Below are 20,788 nucleotides of genomic sequence, written 5' to 3' on the forward strand. Positions count from 1 at the left end.
TCAGGAAATGGATTTGGGCCAAATTGGACTCTCCACCATTTGACCTTAGAACTGAAGAAGCTTCTCGGATGAGAGGTGAAACGTCTTCAAGCAACTTAAAGAAGTCCAGACGCTTTTCTTTGCAAGCTCCTTTGACTACGATGACCTGGATGACTGAGAACCTTCACAGACATTTGGGCCAAATAAAATCACTTCCGTTTTTCTTTTCTGTTTACATCAGCACAGGATTCACTTCAGCTGATTAGAATGTGGTCACATCGTTCCTAAAGCATGGACAGGCAGACCTTTAACTAACAAATTGACATGATGCGCCGTCTTTTTAATAAATCCAGGAAAGCAGCTTCTTCTCCTTTAAACAAAAATATCAAATACATTTATCGCCATCATTTAAAAAGCGTATATACTTGTGTTCTGGGGGCCTCTGGATGTCTGGAGTTTTGATCTCCTCCATACCTGCTTCATGCCCTGGAGGACGGGGCTGTGGCCCCCCCACACCCTCTAGCAGATCATTACATGAAGGAACCTTTTAAAAACAAGCGCGTCCATGCTCACAGGTGTGCACACGGGTGATCACACCCACAAACTACACCCTTTTTGGCTCCTACCTCAAAGCACACTGTGTTCTGTTGATCTTATGTGCTGCACAATAATGTTTAATATTTAGTATTTACTGTCATATTCCCATATATCATTGTGATGCTGTTTATTCTATTACTCTTGTTCTCTTCTGCTTGTTTTCTTTTTTCTTTCTCAGCAGGTGATCCAGGTGATTGATATATGCATTTTTTCTCTGCCCGTTCTGTTGGTTTTTGTCTTTTGCCCTTCTCCCCCGTCCCTCTTCTCAGCTGTTTCTCTTTCCCTCTTTCTTTCTCCCCTTCTTTCCCCCAGTCAAGTCTGTCCCGTATTCAGTAAGTGAAAATAAAATAAACAATAAAAGGTGAATCAAATGGACCATTACGGCAAGGCTGGGATGGTCAATTTGGTAAAGTAAATCCGTTGGGCATCTTTCTTTGCCTTTAGACAACAATTCTGATGCAAAAGAGCCAAACGGGACAGGCCAAAAAAAAAAAAAAAAAAGCGTACATACGCTTCACACTCCATTAGCCTGAAGTATTTGGTCCTTGAAAGTGATCACATTTAACCAGTACCAGGTACCAGTAGTTTTTATGGAGGAACTTGCCTGCAAACATTCAGCAGCTGTGAAAAGTGAAAGAGAGAACATCTGTCTTCAGAGTAAAAGTGTGTCTCATGTTCTGAAACATGTTGGCTGCAAAGGTGAGGCACAACTTTTACTCTGAGGGCAAATGTTCTGTGTTTATATCTGATGTCACACTATAGCTTTTGCTAGCACCTAGCTAATAATTAGGCACATCTCAGCATCTTCCATGCAAACTATGGATAATTGCATTGACCTGCTAGAACCAATGCTATTGCAAGGAAGGTTTTGGTGCAGCACCCTCTTTGTGACCAGTTTCACTGAGCGACTGCCACAGCAGGTAGAGGTGGGTTGCAAAGCAGCCTGTAAATGCACAACAGTTGTGCATCAGTTGATCTGTTGCGATTGCAGGTAATGACTTTGAGGTCTGCCTGACCCGGCACTATGCTTGTCATCTGTTTTCTGATCCTCAGTTTGCCGGGCTGCTCATGGGCGCTTCGCTCAGAAACTGATGAAAGACTTATTTACCAACTACACCAATGCTCTGCGGCCGGTGGAGGACACCGACTACATCATCAATGTCACATTACAGGTCACTCTCTCCCAGATCATTGACATGGTAATCAAACCCTGAATGCCTATCCAGCTCTTTATGCTGTATCTAGTCAGGCAGGTACTGGTGTGACCTTGCCGTTTTCATGGATTTTCACCAGGATGAGCGGAACCAGATCCTGACTACCTACCTGTGGGTCCGCCAGGTATGGATGGATGCCTTTCTCACATGGAAGAAGGAGGACTATGATGGCCTTGACACCATCCGCATACCCAGCAGCTACGTTTGGAGACCCGATATTGTTCTGTATAACAGGTAGGTGTATCATCCTGCTGGCTGATCTTCAGGATATTTATTGATGTTTTCAAACTCCTTCCTTGTTTCTATCATAGTGCAGATGATGAGTTTTCCAGCTCCATGGAGACCAATGTTGTTCTTCGTAACGATGGCCAAGTCATGTGGGACCAGCCAGCCATCACCAAAAGCTCCTGCTCTGTTGATGTGGCCTTCTTCCCCTTCGATTTGCAGCAGTGTAACCTAACCTTTGGCTCCTGGACTCACAACGGAAACCAGATGGATTTGATCAATGCCCTGGACAGCGCCGACTTGAAAGACTTTGTCCCCAATGTGGAATGGGAGGTCAGTAATGGTGTCATGTGTTTAGCACATCCTTAATGAATGTTTTGACGAACCCAAAATTTTCTCTAACCAGGTTCTGGGAATGCCAGCCAAGAAAAATGTCATCTTGTATGGCTGCTGCTCAGAGCCATACCCAGACATTACCTTTTCCCTCCACCTGAAGAGGCGGGCCTCCTTCTACATCTTCAACCTCCTCATTCCCTGCATGATGATCTCCTTTCTGGCTCCGCTGGGCTTTTACCTGCCAGCGGATTCAGGTGAAAAGGTTTCTCTGGGTGTCACAGTGCTGCTGGCCCTCACCGTGTTTCAGCTGCTCGTAGCTGAGAGCATGCCACCCTCTGAGAGCGTCCCGCTGATAGGTGAGAACAGCCTCTGACTTTTATTTACATCTATGTATTTAAAAAAAACATTCATGATGAATCAGAATTATTGTAATGTTTATATTCATCATCCCTCCTGCAAATGTTACATGGCTACACTGTATCTGACAAGTTACTAATATTTGAGGGTGCCTTAGGATACCTCAGACAGACACATTTCAGCCTTAGGGATGTCCCTAGAGTGTATCCTCGGAGTAATCCAAAGAGATTTTCCTGTTATGCCAATGTGTTAGGCAAGCAGAGCTTCCCTGCAGAAAGAGTGCAGAGGCTAAGCCTATGTTTGAAGCCACTGAGGTGTTTGATGGGTGGGGTTGACATGATGTCACTAATATGACTGAAAACTTGTGGTATGGAGAAACTCCAATAGCTCCAGCGTTGTTTAGATTAAGCATTTATTGCTCATCATTGCTTGAACTTGCTGTTCCACAGTTCATCTTAATATCCAAAATAAATCCCAGCAGTCACAAACTGTTTGGTCCCTTCAACCAATTAAACCTGACCCTAATTAAATGTTCCTACCTTAAATCCAATCATTTACAAACACAAAAAGTGAAAACTAGTCCCACACATAAGATAATACACAAAACATGAAAATGGCTCCTACAATGAGGTTCAGGTTAAAGGGAAGACTAAATGGGATTTAGGAGTCACCAAAGAGTCAATCAACAGGAAACGGAAAATCACTCTGAGGTCTCCGAATGGTTACTGGACATCTCTCTGAGGGATGTTCTTGCTTACCGTCGCGCTGATCTCTGTCTAAAATCGAAGCTGGAGAAGGTGGGGCTGTTTTTAGATTACGTGAAAGATGTAATCTTTTGTATTAAATCTATTAGCAGAAAATACTGGTGATTGCCCAACAACACCTGATGCTGACCAGTTTATAAAGTCTAATTTACACTATTGTGTTCATTGATTGTTTACAGTCAGACATGACCTTCACTGACTTCAGAAGTCTTTTGTAGATGCCTTTAAAGTATGTAATTTGGATAAAAGTAGCACATCTCAGTGATTGCTGGGGCACAGTTGTTGTCGATGGATTTGAGGACCTTTCAAAACCTCCAGCTTGCAGCTCTCATTGAGTCACTGAGCCTTGGCATCAATGATAAGAGGACCACTGACAAAGAGGATTCAGATACAGACCCAATCAAAATGATAGGTGGAGCTTGGATGGAGGTGGGTTGCAAAGCAGCTTGGATCTTACTCTAACTGTGATTTTCAGCTTTCAATTTTCAGAGACTTCAATGCAGCAATGCAGCAACTACCCAAGTGCCTCTGCAGTAAATAAAGAAGTATAAGAGGAATGTTTGCTCGTCTGCCGCTGTCTGTAGTCACACCCACTTTAGACTTCACAGGGTTAATCAGAGTGTCCTATATTCACCAGCTGTATGCTTTTACTGCAACTAAGACTAAAGCTTGATTTGGAGTTATAGGGACAGCAAATAAGGGTCACCAACCTCTACCTGACTTTTCGGTGTCTTATTTCTATAGGAAAGTACTACATTGCCACCATGACCATGGTCACTGCATCAACAGCGCTCACCATCTTCATCATGAACATCCACCACTGTGGCGGGGAGGCTCGTCCCGTGCCTGAATGGGCCGAGCGCTTCATCCTCAAGTACCTCGCCCGCATCTGCTTCGTGTACGAGGTGGGTGAGAACTGCCTCGGTGGCGCCAGGAAAGAACCTTTATCACAGGAGGGGTCTGACAGCCCATCAGCCAATGGCGGCAGCACCAAAGGAGCAAATTGGGATGTCAATGGGAAGGCGTGGGGAGGAAAGGTGGAGGTGGAGCCTCTGAAGATGGGGCAGGAAGTAACCAACCAGACAGACTGGAAAGAGGATCTGTTTGTGACCATTGACCACTCACAGGAGAAAGGAGCTGCTGTAGTGCGAGGGGAGGAATCAAACTGCGGTGAGCACGAAGAGGAAAAGAAAGGCGTAGGTGTTGAGGGAGGAGGTGGAGATGGGGGGAACAGGAGGGAGATCTTGGTGAAGTGTTTATGCCAACACCAGGAACTGGGCAAGAATGTTGAGTACATTGCCAACTCCTACCAGGACCAGCGAGCAGCACAGCTGCGCATCGGCGAGTGGAGGAAGGTCGCCAAGGTCATGGATCGCTTCTTCATGTGGCTCTTCTTCATCATGGCCTTCTTCATGAGCATCCTCATCCTGGGAAAGTCCGTCTGATGGAGCTCAGCCTAAGAATTCACGAGATGATAAAATTGTTTGTTTAACGATTAAATCATTTTTTATTCCTTTTTTTCTGACACACGTAAACAGCTAAAAAATAACTGAATGATGGTTTTAAGGGTCAGTTTACTGTTTTGTAAGCTGGTACCTGGTAGCTTTCCTCAAAATCATTTCCACCAGAATTTAAAATGCTTATCTTTGGATTTGAAAGAGACTCTGAAGGCTGATGAAAGTAAAATGATTGGGAAAAAAATAGTTTCTAATTATTTACAAAGATCCTAACAAATGCTGGAGAAGCTAAACACCTCTCTGTTGGACACAGCATGAAGGGAGAATCAAGGGTGGGTTGCAAAGTGGTTTGCATGATGCAGCAACTGAAATTTACCAGTTAGATGTGTAGATGGGTGTCTGCAGAGCCGTTAGTTGAGAAGGATGAATGAAATGAAATGAGTAGAGCTCTAAGCGTTAATCTCAGCGTTAAAATTACATTAACACCATGACCACATTAACGTGGCAAGTATGGTTAGCAAATTATCACGGATCGCCCCGTGCGTGGGGCTGGATAGCGCTAACGCATTAACGAGCTAACCGCGCTAATGTGTTGACGCGGTCCAGCCCCACGCTCGGGGTGATCCGTGATAATTTGCTAACGGAAATTTGCCGCGTCAATGCGGTTATGACGTTAACGTCATTTTAATGAGATTAACGCTGACAAGATTAGAAATAAGTGATCTGCTGTTTTTCTTAATTTAAGTTGTATCGTGCTCATATCTTCAGATCACAGAGGTTTTAGGCTTGCGACTGTTTTCATTCCAGCACTGAATTGGTCACTCTAGATTTCAGCATTCAGGCATTTATGAACCCATTCATCATGCCTTAATACTTTTCATTGAGCTATCTGACTCTCAGAACAGCATCCCCACCACCTTTGTTCCTGAGGGTAAGTTGGTATCGGTGCTTTGATGCATCTGATCTCGACTTTGTAGCCTTGATGAAGTAATAATAGGTTCAATTTGTCCTTTCTTGTCCCACATTATTCATATTTAACACACTTTAATCTGAATCAATTCTGTCTGGCAAATACAGACTTTTTATACTCTAAACATGGTAATGCTGCTTCTGTGATTACAATCTGAACTACAAACTGTTTTCTTGCAAATAATCATAATCTGGAAACAAAAAGGAAAAAAGGGAAATCTCATAAGAGTCAAATCTGGTTTTTCCCTCCAAAAATGCTTTCTGGTACATTTTGCTACTGAAGAAAAAAACAAAAACAAACTTTAAATGGTTGATAAAACATTTTCAGGCTCAATCTTAAACAAACTAAAATTCACTCACAAGTTGTGGTCATTTAAGTTTCTAAGAAAGCTCAAATAAACTGTAGTTCCAGGAGAAAAAACCCCTGCAATTATATGTAGTTTACTTTTATTTTAAATCCAAACACACCTCACACTTTTACTGCTTTTAAAGTCAAAACCAGTGACACAGAAAATCACTTCCAAATATTTGCAGTGATCAAAAGCTAAACAGCTCTGCACAAAGCCTCATATCAGAGTTTGAAAGTCTTACTTTACACGTCTGGATGTTTTTTTTATTGACGCTGTTTGCAAAATAATTGGTTTCATCACATCACACAGATTCTTTGTTCAGCATTTTGTCTTTTACTACAGCATGTTAAATAATAAGCGTAAAGTCTCATATGATCGTTTTTTTAATCACGTGGGTTTGTGGAATCGCACAAAAGTTTACAACAACTGAGCAAAACATTTGAGAGCAAACAAACAGAGACATCAGAGAGGACGGGTTCATGATGCTAGAACGCTAGCTCAGACGGGAATGACTGCTTGTCCCAAATGTGCCTCACATCTGCAGTTTTCTTTGGCTGTCTGGATAGTTAGCCGACTGTATCCACAGACTCTATTGGTGCAGCTTTGTAGACACAGATCCGGCTAATTAGTTAATAACTGATGAGTAAAGCCCTAAAATTCCACTCACCAAACTGGAGCTCGGGTATGTTAGATCAGCGGTCTCCAACCTTTTCTGCACCACGGGCCGGTTTATGCCCGACAATATTTTCACGGACCGACCTTTAAGGTGTCGCGGATAAATACAACAAAATAAAACTAGTACTGGTACCGAAAAAAAGAAGATTTATTCATAACACACGTGAACAGACCCAGGAAAACCGAGTTAACGATAAAAACGATAACAAAATAACGCTGAAAACCGATAAAAACCCTGAAAACCAGACATTTCACACCTGAGCCTCAACTCTCACCGCCCGGTACCAAACGACTCACGGACCGGTACCGGTCTGAGGCCCGGGGGTTGGGGACCGCTGTGTTAGATGATCTGTTTGTACATTTAACTGCACAGCAGTCATATTAGTGGTTAAATAAATACTCCAACAGCACAAACACGGTCCAGAGGTCCATTTCAGGGACTCCAATCAGCTGTGGTGAAATAGCCGAGGTGATTCACAGCTGTCAGTCAAAGACACCAAAGATAAGTCACATCCAGCACAGTTATCATGAGGATGCAAAACAGCTGCAGGGATAGAGTGGATATCAGAGGAACTGCAGCTCTGGCTTCATCTTTCTGTTTTGCAGGTGTAACCTTGGCTCACATACAGTCTGCAGTAAACTGTCTCATGTGTGTTTCCCTTACAATGTTCGCCAGGTTGTTTTTTTGTTCTGGTTTGGTGTCTTTTTGTAATCCAATGCATGTGATTCAGCACGTCTGCACAATGAAACACTGAGTGTTATAATCCTGAGTGTGTGATGATCCTAACCTCACAGTGGCACAGAGTTTATCGAAGGTTCACTTGAAGAAAACAGAATTTTCTGTTTTTTTGGTTTGGTCTCTATAAATGCAGCTTCAGGGTTTGTTTATGTTACCAGGATGGAGTAAAAATGCATCAACTTTTGTTTGTTTTTAAAAAAGAAGCTGTTTTACAGACTCATAGAGCATTAACGTCTCTGTGAACTAGTTTGTCCTCTGAAGGCCAGAGACAGGCTTTTGCTTTATTATGAAAGGAATAAAAAGGCAAATTTATGAGACTAAATATTTAAGACTAAAGATAAAAAATCACTGTAATTTTATATGCATGAAACCAAGAAAAATGTTACTCTGCTTATTTCTTTGCTGTGTTTGAAACATCCAGTGTCAGCACAACAACTGTTAAATTTATCTGCCCGTGTTTTTGGTTTGTGAGCTGTTCACACGGGACACTCTGTTAATGCCGTGAAAGTTCTTATTAAAACTGTTTTGTTCACAGAGGTTTGTTGGGACTTTTCTGACATGATGTGTGTGTGGTATTGTGGGTCTGTGGGGTTTGCTCTCCGTGTGTGTGTGGGGGGGTACTTTCTGATTCTAGATCACACTTAGGTGTGAAGGTGAGTGAATGGTTGTCTGTCTCTCTTTGGCCCTGGTTGGCGAGGTTTCCAGGGTGTAACCCACCTCTTGCTGTATGGTTGCTGGGAGGGGGATAGACTACGGCCCCCTCTGGACCCTGAAATGGAAAAGGCAAAAGAGCTTTTACTTTAGAGTATATTTTAAGGAGTCTAACAAACACTTATTATTGTTTTAACCAGAAGAAACATGAGATTGGTTTGAGAAGAGGTGAGTAGAAGGACGTGTCAGGTTTACTTTTATTTCTTGATGTTGCAGTTTGGCTTCTCTGCAGAAGAGGGCAGTGCAGCTGCATCTTTGGACGGTTGCTCTACATAGATAACCCGCACTCAGAAAGGTCATGTCAGTCTTGAGATGGGAGGAGCAAATAAAGCACAAAACTGCACAAGCTAAACCCAAGGACAGCAGGTGATTTTAAATATATGTTTCTTTAGAACTTGTGGATAATTTTCATGTATAAAAACATCCCACACTGTCCTAAAGGTCTGAAGTCTGACTCATTTAACTGATTCCTAAGATCTAAACATTGTATGATAGATGCTGCAGGTTTTGATGCAGCATCATCAGACTGAACAAACCTCTGGGAAATGTTTGATCCTGTAGTTATAAAAATACATGTCAGCTTTCTTCTGCTTTCCCTTTAAAATGGAAACAGTGAGAGAAGACGGTGCAAAACCAGCACATTGCTTTATTATTAAAGTGCACGACACAAATTGTTCTGCAAATATGTCAACTTACAACGATGCACAAAATTAAACAAACAGCGAATCCAATGAATGGATTGTCAATGCCTGGGTACTCTCCCTTTAAAAGAGCCAAGAGCCTTCCTTTCCACTTCCTCCATGTAAAGGTTGGCTACAATAGGTGACACGGGGGAGCCCATGGCACCGCCATGTTTTTGTCTGTAGAAACCGTCGTTGTATTTGAATTATGTAGTGGTGAGGCAGAGGTCTAACAGTGTGCAGATCTGATCGGGTGTGAAGTTGGTCCTGTCCTCCAAGGAGCTGTCTTCTTGTAGTCGTTTTCTGACAGTCTCCACGGCCTCCGTGGTGGGTATGCAAGTGAAGAGAGAGACTACAAGAAGTCTCTCGGGCGATCGTGGCTCAAGAGTTGGGAGTTCGCCTTGTAATCGGAAGGTTGCCGGTTCGAGCCCCGGCTTGGACAGTCTCGGTCGTTGTGTCCTTGGGCAAGACACTTCACCCGTTGCCTACTGGTGGTGGTCAGAGGGCCCGGTGGCGCCAGTGTCCGGCAGCCTCGCCTCTGTCAGTGCGCCCCAGGGTGGCTGTGGCTACACTGTAGCTGCCATCACCAGTGTGTGAATGTGTGTGTGAATGGGTGGATGACTGGTTGTGTAATGCACTTTGGGGTCCTTAGGGACTAGTAAAGCGCTATATAAATACAGGCCATTTACATCAAAGGACACCATGGTTTCATCTGGATCCAGGGGAAGTTTCTGGACCTTGTCGGTGAAGTCGGTGGCGTTCTTCATGTGGTGTGGGGTGTTCCCCACAAGAGGTGCCAGGACGGTAGCAAGGTGTTTAGCAATGTTATAAGTGGCTGAGTTTATGCTACTGACTATGGGTCTGAGTGGGACAGCTTCTTTGTGGATCTTAGGAAGTCCGTAAATGCAGGGTATGGCATCCCCTGGGTAAAGGCGGTGATATGTAAGGCGGTCAATAATTTTGTCCTTTTCAAAGTCTTGAAGGCAAGCTATAACTTTCTTTTTGTAGCTGCTTGTGGGGTCTCGCTTTAAGGCTTCGTAGGTATTGTTGTCACTGAGGAGAGTAGTGATCTTTGTATGGTAATCTGTAGTGTTTAGGACCACGGTGCACCTTCCCTTATCAGCTGGTAAAACAGTGATGTTGTGGTCTTTGCTCAGGGAAGAGACGGCCTTCTTTTCTTGTATTGGGAGGTTGGACGGAGGGACTTTGGCACTGGAGAGCGTGGCTGAGACTTTCATGCTGATTTGCTCTGCTTCTGTCTGTGGTAATTTATTAATCCGTATGGCAGATTCTGTGGCTGTGATGAGGTCCACCATGGGCAACTGTTGCAGAGAAATGGCAAAATTGAGTCCTTTGGCTAAAACCCTCTTTTCAGGTTCAGTGAGATTCCGGTCCGAAAAGTTCTTCACCCATTTTTCTTGACTGTCCTCAGGTGTGTGTTCTTCTCTGAGTTGTGTAGGTTGAGACTGAGGAGTGAGCTTGGAAAGAACGCTTTTCTTTCCAAGCTCCTTAGACTACGATGACCTGGATGACTGAGATCCTTCACAGACAATGAATGGATGAATGATCTACAGTTACTTCCTGCTGTCCTAAGATTACCAAAGGTCAGCTTTAGCCTGTGAGCCACACTTTGAAAACTCTGCTGATGAGCTGACCAAAAAGGTGGATATTTAACAAAGATGGAGGAACATAAACCATTAAAACAGTTGTATAAAAAGATAAACTGGTCACCGTAATGTCACTCTCTGGTTTTAGATTTTGCTTTTTGAAAGATCAGGGTTAGTTTACTCACTACCGAGTTGTTGTTGTTGTTGTTTGGGTTTTTTTTTATTTTAAAAATTGACTAGATTTGGATGAACGAGTAGCGTTACAAGCAGCCAGGCCCTGCACTACAGTGTTCAAGTGGGTGAATTATTTTTTTAAATTATATTTATGAAAACAAACACAAACCGACAACTCAGAACAGCCATCATTACACATTAAAAGGAAATTCGGGTTTTCACTTAGGCTGGACTCCTTAGTTCTCATCCTCTGTGGTATTGTATTGGTTATGAAACAGCTGTGTGCAGGCAGGAGAAGGACCCAAGGTGCAGACACTCGGAGGCAAAACTTGAACTCAAAACAACTTTAATGCTAAACTCAGATGTAACATAACTGGACATATCAAAATAAACCTACACAGGAAGACTTACAGAACACACAGCATGGCACAAGGGTAGATCACTACACAAACATAGAGAAACACAGGGCTTAAATACACAGAGGGAGCAATCAGGGAATGAGTAACAGGAAGGAAACATAGCTGGGGCAAATCAGGCCTAACGAAACAGGGGAAGCAAAACCAGATACATTAACATGAGACATGGACCTTCAAAATAAAACAGGAAACAACACAGACTGAACTAAAGACACAGACTCACACGCAGGCACTGCAACAGAGGGAACCGAGACGTGAACCATAAGACAGAACACAGACAAAGAAACCAAAGACTAGAAATGATAAATAATATAATAAACTCAAACCTCTGGGTCAACAACACAGGCATCCTAACAGTATTACTTCATGTTCCTGTTACAGTGCACAGTGGTGTTTGTGTTGTTCATCTGTGTTTGCCCAACATCTCTAAAGTTAGAAATATCCTGTCTCAGAGTGACGCTGAAAAACTAGTTCATGCATTTATTACTTCCAGGCTGGACGACTGTAATTCATTATTATCAGGAAGTCCTAAAAACTCCCTGAAAAGCCTTCAGCTGATCCAAAATGCTGCAGCAAGAGTCCTGACAGGGACTAGAAAGAGAGAGCAGATTTCTCCTGTTTTGGCTTCCTGTTAAATCCAGAATTCAAAATCCTGCTCCTCACATACAAGGTCTTAAATAATCAGGCCCCATCTTATCTTAATGACCTTGTAGTACCATATCACCCTATTAGAGCACTTCGCTCTCGCTCTGCAGGCCTACTTGTTGTTCCTAGAGTATTTAAAAGTAGAATGGGAGGCAGAGCCTTCAGTTTTCAGGCCCCTCTTCTGTGGAACCAGCTTCCAGTTTGGATTCAGGAGACAGACACTATCTCTACTTTCAAGATCAGGCTTCGAACTTTCCTTTTTGCTAAAGCATATAGTTAGGGCTGGACCAGGTGACCCTGAATCCTCCCTTAGTTATGCTGCAATAGACGTAGGCTGCCGGGGATTCCCATGATGCATTGAGTTTTTCCTTTCCAGTCACCTTTCTCACTCACTATGTGTTAACAGACCTCTCTGCACTGAATCATCCATCCATCCATCCATCCATCCATTTTCAACCGCTTATCCGAGGCCGGGTCGCGGGGGCAGCAGCCTAAGCAAAGAGGCCCAGACCTCCCTCTCCCCAGCCACCTCCTCCAGCTTATCCGGGGGAATACCAAGGCGTTCCCAGGCCAGCCGAGAGATATAATCTCTCCAGCGTGTCCTGGGTCTTCCCCGGGGCCTCCTCCCGGTGGGACATGCCTGGAACACCTCACCCAGGAGGCGCCCAGGGGGCATCCTTGTCAGATGCCCGAACCACCTCAGCTGACTCCTTTCGATGTGGAGCAGCAGCGGCTCTACTCTGAGCCCCTCCCGGATGGCCGAACTTCTCACCCTATCTCTAAGGGAGAGGCCAGCCACCCTTCGGAGGAAGCTCATTTCCGCCGCTTGTATCCGCGATCTCGTTCTTTCGGTCACTACCCACAGCTCGTGGCCATAGGTGAGGGTAGGGACGTAGATCGACCGGTAAATTGAGAGCTTCGCTTTTACACTCAGCTCCCTCTTCACCACGACGGACCGGTGCAGCGTCCGCATTACAGCAGCTGCAGCCCCAATCCGTCTGTCAATCTCCGGCTCCCTTCTCCCATCACTCGCGAACAAGACCCCGAGATACTTGAACTCCTCCACTTGGGGCAGGAACTCATCCCCGACCCGGAGAGGGCACTCCACCCTTTTCCGGCTGAGAACCATGGCCTCAGATTTGGAAGTGCTGATCCTCATTCCCGCTGCTTCACACTCGGCTGCGAACCGTTCCAGTGCGAGCTGGAGGCCCTCACCTGATGAAGCCAACAGAACCACATCATCTGCAAAAATCAGAGATGAGATTCTGAGGCCACCAAAGCGAAAGCCCTCCGCCACTTGGCTGCGCCTAGAAATCCTGTCCATAAAAATTATGAACAGAACCGGAGACAAAGGGCAGCCCTGGCGGAGCCCATCACCCACCGGGAACGAGTCCGACTTATTGCCGGCAATGCGAACCAAGCTCCTGCAACGGTTGTATAGGGATCGAATGGCCCGTAGCAATGGGCCAGACACCCCATACTCCCGCAGCACCTCCCACAGGACACCCCGAGGGACACGGTCGAATGCCTTCTCCAAGTCCACAAAACACATGTAGACTGGTTGGGCAAACTCCCATGCGCCCTCAAGTACCCTCGAGAGGATAAAGAGCTGGTCCAGTGTTCCGCGACCAGGACGAAAACCGCATTGTTCCTCCTGTATCCGAGGTTCGACTAGCGGACGAACTCTCCTTTCCAGCACCCTGGCATAGACTTTCCCAGGGAGGCTGAGGAGTGTGATCCCCCTGTAGTTGGAACACACCCTCCGGTCCCCCTTCTTAAAGATGGGGACCACCACCCCGGTCTGCCAGTCCACAGGTACTGCCCCTGATCTCCACGCAACATTGCAAAGGCGTGTCAACCAGGACAGCCCTACAACGTCCAGAGCCTTCAGGAACTCGGGGCGGACCTCGTCAACACCAGGGGCTCTGCCACCAAGGAGTTGTTTAACTGCCTCAGTGACCTCGCCCCCGGAAATTGGCGGGTCATTCCCCTCATCCCCAGACTCTGCTTCCTCCTCGGAAGACGTGTCAGTGGGATTAAGGAGGTCCTCAAAGTATTCCTTCCACCGCCTGACAATTTTCTCAGTCGACGTCAACAGCGCTCCACCAGCACTATACACAGTGCAGGTAGAGCACCGCTTTCCCCTCCTGAGACGCCTGACGGTTTGCCAGAATCTCTTCGAGGCAGTCCGAAAGTCTTTTTCCATGGCCTCTCCGAACTCCTCCCACACCCGAGTTTTTGCTTCAGCCACTGCCCGAGCCGCATTCCGCTTGGCCTGTCGATACCTGTCAGCTGCCTCCGGAGTCCCACAGGCTAACCAAGCCAGATAGGACTCCTTCTTCAGCCTGGTGGCTCCCTTCACCTCTGGTGTCCACCATTTGGTTCGGGGATTACCACCACGGCAGGCACCAACCACCCTGCGGCCGCAGCTCAATGCAGCAGCTTCGGCAACATGGCTGAACATGGTCCATTCGGACTCAATGTCCCCAGTCTCCCTCGGAATGCTGTTGAAGCTCTGCCGGAGGTGTGCGTTGAAGATCTCACGGACTGGGGCCTCTGCTAGACGTTCCCAGCACACCCTCACTACGCGTTTAGGTGCACCAGGTCTGTCCAGCGTCCTCCCCCACCACCTGATCCAACTCACCACCAGGTGGTGATCAGTTGACAGCTCAGCCCCTCTCTTTACCCGAGTGTCCAGAACATATGGTCGCAGGTCTGGTGATACGATTACAAAATCGATCATCGACCTACGACCTAGAGCGTCCTGGTGCCACGTGCACTTATGGACACTTTTATGTTCGAACAGGGTGTTCGTTATGGACAAACTGTGATTAGCACAGAAGTCCAATAACAAAGCACCGCTCGGGTTCAGATCAGGGAGGCCGTTCCTCCCAATCACGCCCCTCCAGGTCTCGCTGTCGTTACCCACGTGAGCATTGAAGTCTCCCAGCAGGACAACAGAGTCTCCAGGTGGAGCACCTTCCAGCACCCCCCCCAGGGACTCTAAGAAGGCTGGGTACTCTGAACTGCCACTCGGCGCATAAGCGCAGATGACAGTCAGGACCCGTTCCCCGACCCTAAGGCGCAGGGAACAAACCCTCTCGTCCACCGGGAAAAACCCCAACGTACCGGCAGCAAGCCGAGGGGATATTAGAATACCCACCCCAGCCCGCCGCCTCTCACCAGGGGCAACTCCAGACTGAGACAGAGTCCAGCCCCTCTCCAGGAGACTGGTTCCAGAGCCCAAGCCATGCGTAGAGGTGAGCCCAACTATATCTAGCCGGTACCTCTCAACCTCACGCACTAACTCAGGCTCCTTCCCCACCAGAGAGGTGACATTCCATGTCCCTATTGCCAGTCTTGGCAGCCGGGGGTCAGTCCGCCAGGGCCTCCGCTCCTGGCAGCCACCCGACACACAATGCACCCGACCCCTATGGCGCCTCCTGCGGGTGGTGGGCCTGCGGGAGGATGGGCCCATGTCTCCTCTTCGGGCTGTGCCCGGCCGGGCCCCATGGACTAAGGCCCGGCCACCAGGCGCTCGCCCTCGAGCACCCTCCCCGGGCCTGGCTCCAGGGCGGGGCCCCGGTAACCCTATCCCGGGCAGGGTAAACTGTTCCCTCGATGTCCTTTTCATAAGGGTCTTCTGAATCGCTTTTTGTCTGGTCCCGCACTGAATCATATCTGTTATTAACCTCTGTCTCTCTTCCACAGCATGTCTTTATCCTGTCTTCCTTCTCTCACCCCAACCAATCACAGCAGATAGCCCCGCCCCTCCCTGAGCCTGGTTATGTCGGAGGTTTCTTCCTGTTAAAAGGAAGTTTTTCCTTCCCACTGTCACCAAAGGGCTTGCTCATAGGGGGTCATATGATTGTTGTTGTTTTTTTCCTCTGTATGTATTATTATAGGGTCTAACTTACAAAATAACGCTGAAAACCGATAAAAACCCTGAAAACCAGACATTTCACACCTGAGCCTCAACTCTCGCGGCCCGGTACCAAACGATTCACGGACTGGTACCGGTCTGAGGCCCGGGGGTTGGGGACCGCTGCCCTAAAACATGCTGCGCCAAAAACTGGTCCACCCCAAGGATCTGATTCTTTTTGTTTTCATATTGCAGCAGTCTGGCTGCGGTTTGTGTCACGGGTGGAGTTGAAACCACGACGATTCATGGAAGATTTCTCCGGACAGACGGAGGAATCACTTGAAAAGAACGCAGGCAGTGATCTTTCCAGTGCTGGATAGCTGTGACATGACTCTGTGGTTACTACAGTTAAAGAAAACCTAATTAATGCAATAAATGCATTTTTGAGGTCTGTATGTTGGTCTGAAATACCTGGATACAGTGAGGCACAAATCCTGTGTCTGTTTTTGTCTCAGGAAGACATGCAGCCAAATTAAACATCAGCTGATTTCAAGTAATCATGGAGAAGCTGAGGTCAATGAGTTACAGTTCTTCGTTTTGTTGAATTGTACTTTGGTTCTTTTAACACACTTGACAAACAAATGTTTGCTCTCTCTTGCTCTGTGAAGCCAAAGCTAAAACTATTAAAAAACGTTCAATTTAATCTTTATTATGGCTGTTTTGAAATGAATATCTGTTCACGTTGTGGTTGTAATTGGCAGTTCTTTGTATGTAGCACATTTTATTACATGCATTTCAGTATGCTGTTAAACATACAAACATAGTGGATTATGGATGCTAACAAATCTAGCTATGCAGTGCTAGTGTTAGCTGTTAAGTCCAAGCACTGCTGTGATGTCCAGATTGTTATTGGAGGGTCTACCTTACAATATAAAGTGCTTTCAGGCAGCAGTTGTTGGGATTTTGCACCGTATAAATAAAATGAAATCAAATTGAGACTTGAAAAAAAAACATGACAGCAAATCTTGAGAATGTCAAACCAAAGGTGAATACAACAGCTATGGTATGGTGGTTATATCCATTATTTATATTCAGAGTATACATATATAAATATATGCATATCAAATTCAAATTCAAATTTTATTTGTCACACACACACAACCATACACAGTATGACATGGGGGTGAAATGCTTGTAGCTGTACAATGCCCGACCATTAAATGACAGAAGAAAAGTTTTACAATATTTACAATTTACAGTTTACTACAAAATTTACAAATTAACTTAGGACCTTAGGAATTATATATACATATATATGCATGAACTCTGTGTACATAGTCTACTGCAAAGAGTCTCTTCATTCCTGCTCTGTTTACATGACCCTGTTTGTTTATTCATGCAGTCTGCTTCTTCAATCATTCACCAACAGCACCTGTAGGAGGCGTGGTCTTGTGGCTCTGCAGTGTGTCAGGTGGAGGATGAGGGGACATGTGGGGCAGAAACCTCCTCATTCACGCCTCTTTTCCCCTCGTTATAAAACTCTCAGATTAACAGATGACAGTTATACAGCAGGTTTCTGTTGACAGAATGAAGATGGCTATATATATATATATATATATATATATATATATATATATATATATATATATATATATATATATATATACAGAAACCCAAGAAAGAGGAGGGAGACGAGGAACCATCATGGAAGGACAGGCCCCTGCACGGTATGTACCACCGGCAGATAGAGGAGGTGGCTGATATCCAGAAATCCTACCAGTGGCTGGACAAAGCTGGACTGAAAGACAGCACAGAGGCACTAATCATGGCAGCACAAGAACAAGCTCTGAGCACAAGATCCATAGAGGCTGGGGTCTATCACACCAGGCAAGACCCCAGGTGCAGGCTGTGTAAAGATGCCCCAGAGACAATCCAGCACATAAGAGCAGGGTGCAAGATGCTAGCAGGCAAGGCATACATGGAACGCCATAACCAAGTGGCCGGCATAGTGTACAGGAACATCTGTGCCGAGTATAACCTGGAAGTCCCGAGGTCAAAATGGGAGATGCCCCCAAGGGTGGTGGAGAATGACCGAGCTAAGATCCTGTGGGACTTCCAGATACAGACGGACAAAATGGTGGTGGCTAACCAACCGGACATAGTGGTGGTAGACAAACAGAAGAAGACGGCCGTAGTGATCGATGTAGCGGTTCCGAATGACAGCAATATCAGGAAGAAGGAACACGAGAAGCTGGAGAAATACCAAGGGCTCAGAGAAGAGCTCGAGAGGATGTGGAGGGTGAAGGTAACGGTGGTCCCCGTGGTAATCGGAGCACTAGGTGCGGTGACTCCCAAGCTAGGCGAGTGGCTCCAGCAGATCCCGGGAACAACATTGGAGATCTCTGTCCAGAAGAGCGCAGTCCTGGGAACAGCTAAGATACTGCGCAGGACCCTCAAGCTCCCAGGCCTCTGGTAGAGGACCCGAGCTTGAAGGATAAACCGCCCGCAGGGGCGTGCTGGGTGTTTATATGTTGTATATATGTTATATATATGTATATATACATATATATGTTTTTAATTTTTATAAATTAAAAAGCATTCAAAACAGTGAAATTTTAAAACTGTGTATATAATGTATATTCTGTGTATTTAGTATCTCATTCTTATTGCCTGTTTATGCCCTGTCCTTATCTTCAACATCATGCTGCTCTGTTGTATCTTTCTTGCCCCTTTTGGGATAAATAAAGTCTCTCTGAGTCTGATTTATTCAAGTTACAATTCAGATTCAATCTGAGCAATTCAAATTCGAATTTAACTTATTCAAATCCAGTTTGTGATGGCACAAAGTTCTGCCCATAGAGACTACTGCTGAGTGTAGCATGAACAGAATAAGAGTCACAGTTACTTTCTTACTTACAGAGAAAACCATGTGAATCACTGTGTGCTGTCAGTGAGATTTCTTTCATTTTGCATTTTCTCAGAACAAGCAGTGAAGCTGGAGAGTCAGAAGGCTGAGACTGATCAGCTGAAGCAGCAGCTAGAAGGTACTGTGTGGGAATCTGAAAATATAAATAGAAAAACACACATTTATGTAATTAGGGTTGCAACATGGCGCAGTGATTAGCACTGTCTTTCTGTGCTGAGTTTGTATGTTCTCCTCGTGTTCGTTTGGTTCTCTCCAGGTACTCTGGTCCAAAGACACGCGGAAATGGGGTTAGGTTAACTGGTAATCATAAATTGCCCATAGGTGTGAATGTGGGTAGGAGTGTGAATGCAAATGTCTGTCTGTCAGTCTCTATGTCTTAGCCCTGCGACCGACTGGTGACTTGTCCAGGGTGTACCCCTAACTCTGGGATCGGCTCCAGCCCCCTGCAATCCTGTCAAGGATAAGTGGAAGGAAATGGACGGATGATTGACCTGAATTCAAAAATCTATGTCTGAATGGATTAATGTTAGACACTGAAACTAAAAACTGCTCTGGTCAGCTCAACATCACATTTTAAAATTCAAGTTTCAGAGCACACATTAAGTTCATTACTGGATCAAATTTACTGAATGACATTAAACTGAGTTCATGTTTGTCTGAAGCACAAACCAAGATGCAACTAAAACACTGAGTAACACAGTTTGTTGTTTTCGCAGAAGCTACAAAATAACTTCCTGTCTGGCATCCTTAAAAAATAGATCCAATCAAATTTCAGTTTCCAATCACAGAGTCTGATTTCTTCTGTGACAATGAAATGCTTTTGGCTGTTTCTTTTGTTGAGATGAAAGTTGTGGTCATGGTCATTTTTTCAGTAAGAGTAACTCTAAAACAGAAAGTTCAAAATAATGACATTTCTCTCTCTCTCAGTCACACGGGTGGCTTTCTCAGCCTCTCAGCTGGAGACAGGAAGTGGATATACTGGACCCTATAACACAGAGACCACTCTGGTCTTCAAACATGTTGTCACAAACACTGGAAATGCTTACAACAAACACACAGGTCATAACACTGAATGTCACTTCTCAGCTATGTTGACGTCAGGCTGATGTTCCAGATGTTCTAACAGCTGATTTAACAGAACAAAAACAAATGTCCCACAGGTATTTTCACTGCACCAGTGAGAGGAGTCTACCACTTTGTCTGGACCATACTTGCGAATGTTGATGGCGTTGCAGGTGCTGTGTTGGTCAGGAATGGAGAACACATTTTTCTTGCATACGGAAATCAAGGATCTGGTAGTGTCAGTGGCTCTCATGGAGCCTCACTGCTTCTAGAGGTTGGAGATCAGGTGTTTGTACGTCTTTGGCCTAATGCAAAGATATATGACAATGAAAACCATCATAACACCTTCAGTGGTCATCTGATCTTCACCATGTGAGAGGTGTGACAGCTCCAACACTTCCTGTTTGGCCTGTCCTGTGTGGGCGGAGCTTAGCCATTAGATAAACAGGAAGTAAATCATTTGCCATAATCAGTTTCTTGCTCTCTCTCTCTTTCTGGTTGGGTTCTAGTTTTGTGTTTATTTGTTTCTACTGACTCAGATAATTTACTTCTTCTTGTTATCTTTGATTCAAATCAATCCAGTTAAATGCTCAGTGATTCTCTTCTCTTTGTCCTTTCTTTGAGTTAGCTCTTCACAAAGTGCTGCTCCTCCATTAGGTCCTGACTATTTTCTATAAGTTGGTAAACGGCATCGTTTTTTATTGGCTCCACTGTCCTGTGTTGGTCAGTCTGTTATTTTGGTGACTGCTGGCCCACATGTTTGCTTTTAACTGGAGTCTTTCCTGTTAAGTTGAGCAAAATCCAACAGTTTTTTTCTCTTCTTTGATAATCATGCAGGTGTTTTTCTTAAACTCTTAACAGATGTTAAACCTAATCTGACTATCATGATAAAAATGTAAACAGCTGATTTAGTTTGATATAAAAATGTGTGTCAGTGCTGTGGAGGAATGTTTCCTTATTTTTCATCCAAATGCAGACACAGATAACTGACTGTAAACTTACTCGGGTTCATTTCTTTAAATTCTTTAGTTTCAAAATAAAAG

General features: G+C 45.1%; 2 protein-coding genes across 2 annotated transcripts; both read left to right on the forward strand.

The window, feature by feature from the left end:
• The first annotated feature begins 1,394 nt into the window (after positions 1-1,394).
• On the forward strand, positions 1,395-4,917 carry LOC146624813 (neuronal acetylcholine receptor subunit alpha-10-like). The gene is made up of 6 exons (XM_085363473.1): positions 1,395-1,521; positions 1,630-1,775; positions 1,870-2,024; positions 2,102-2,348; positions 2,422-2,707; positions 4,217-4,917. Exons 1-6 carry the CDS (start codon positions 1,395-1,397, stop codon positions 4,915-4,917), a joined length of 1,662 nt encoding a protein of 553 aa, XP_085219599.1.
• A 326-nt stretch (positions 4,918-5,243) lies between these two features.
• LOC146624814 (complement C1q-like protein 4) lies at positions 5,244-20,172 on the forward strand. The gene is made up of 5 exons (XM_085363474.1): positions 5,244-5,261; positions 5,830-5,860; positions 18,739-18,801; positions 19,611-19,742; positions 19,844-20,172. Exons 1-5 carry the CDS (start codon positions 5,244-5,246, stop codon positions 20,119-20,121), a joined length of 522 nt encoding a protein of 173 aa, XP_085219600.1. The 3' UTR covers positions 20,122-20,172.
• Positions 20,173-20,788: the final 616 nt, after the last annotated feature.

The sequence above is a fragment of the Diplotaxodon limnothrissa genome, linkage group LG10 (assembly GCF_057381915.1).
Source record: "Diplotaxodon limnothrissa isolate DT_005_m linkage group LG10, D_limnothrissa_male_GT1.1, whole genome shotgun sequence".
NCBI classification, from domain to species: Eukaryota; Metazoa; Chordata; class Actinopteri; order Cichliformes; family Cichlidae; genus Diplotaxodon; species Diplotaxodon limnothrissa.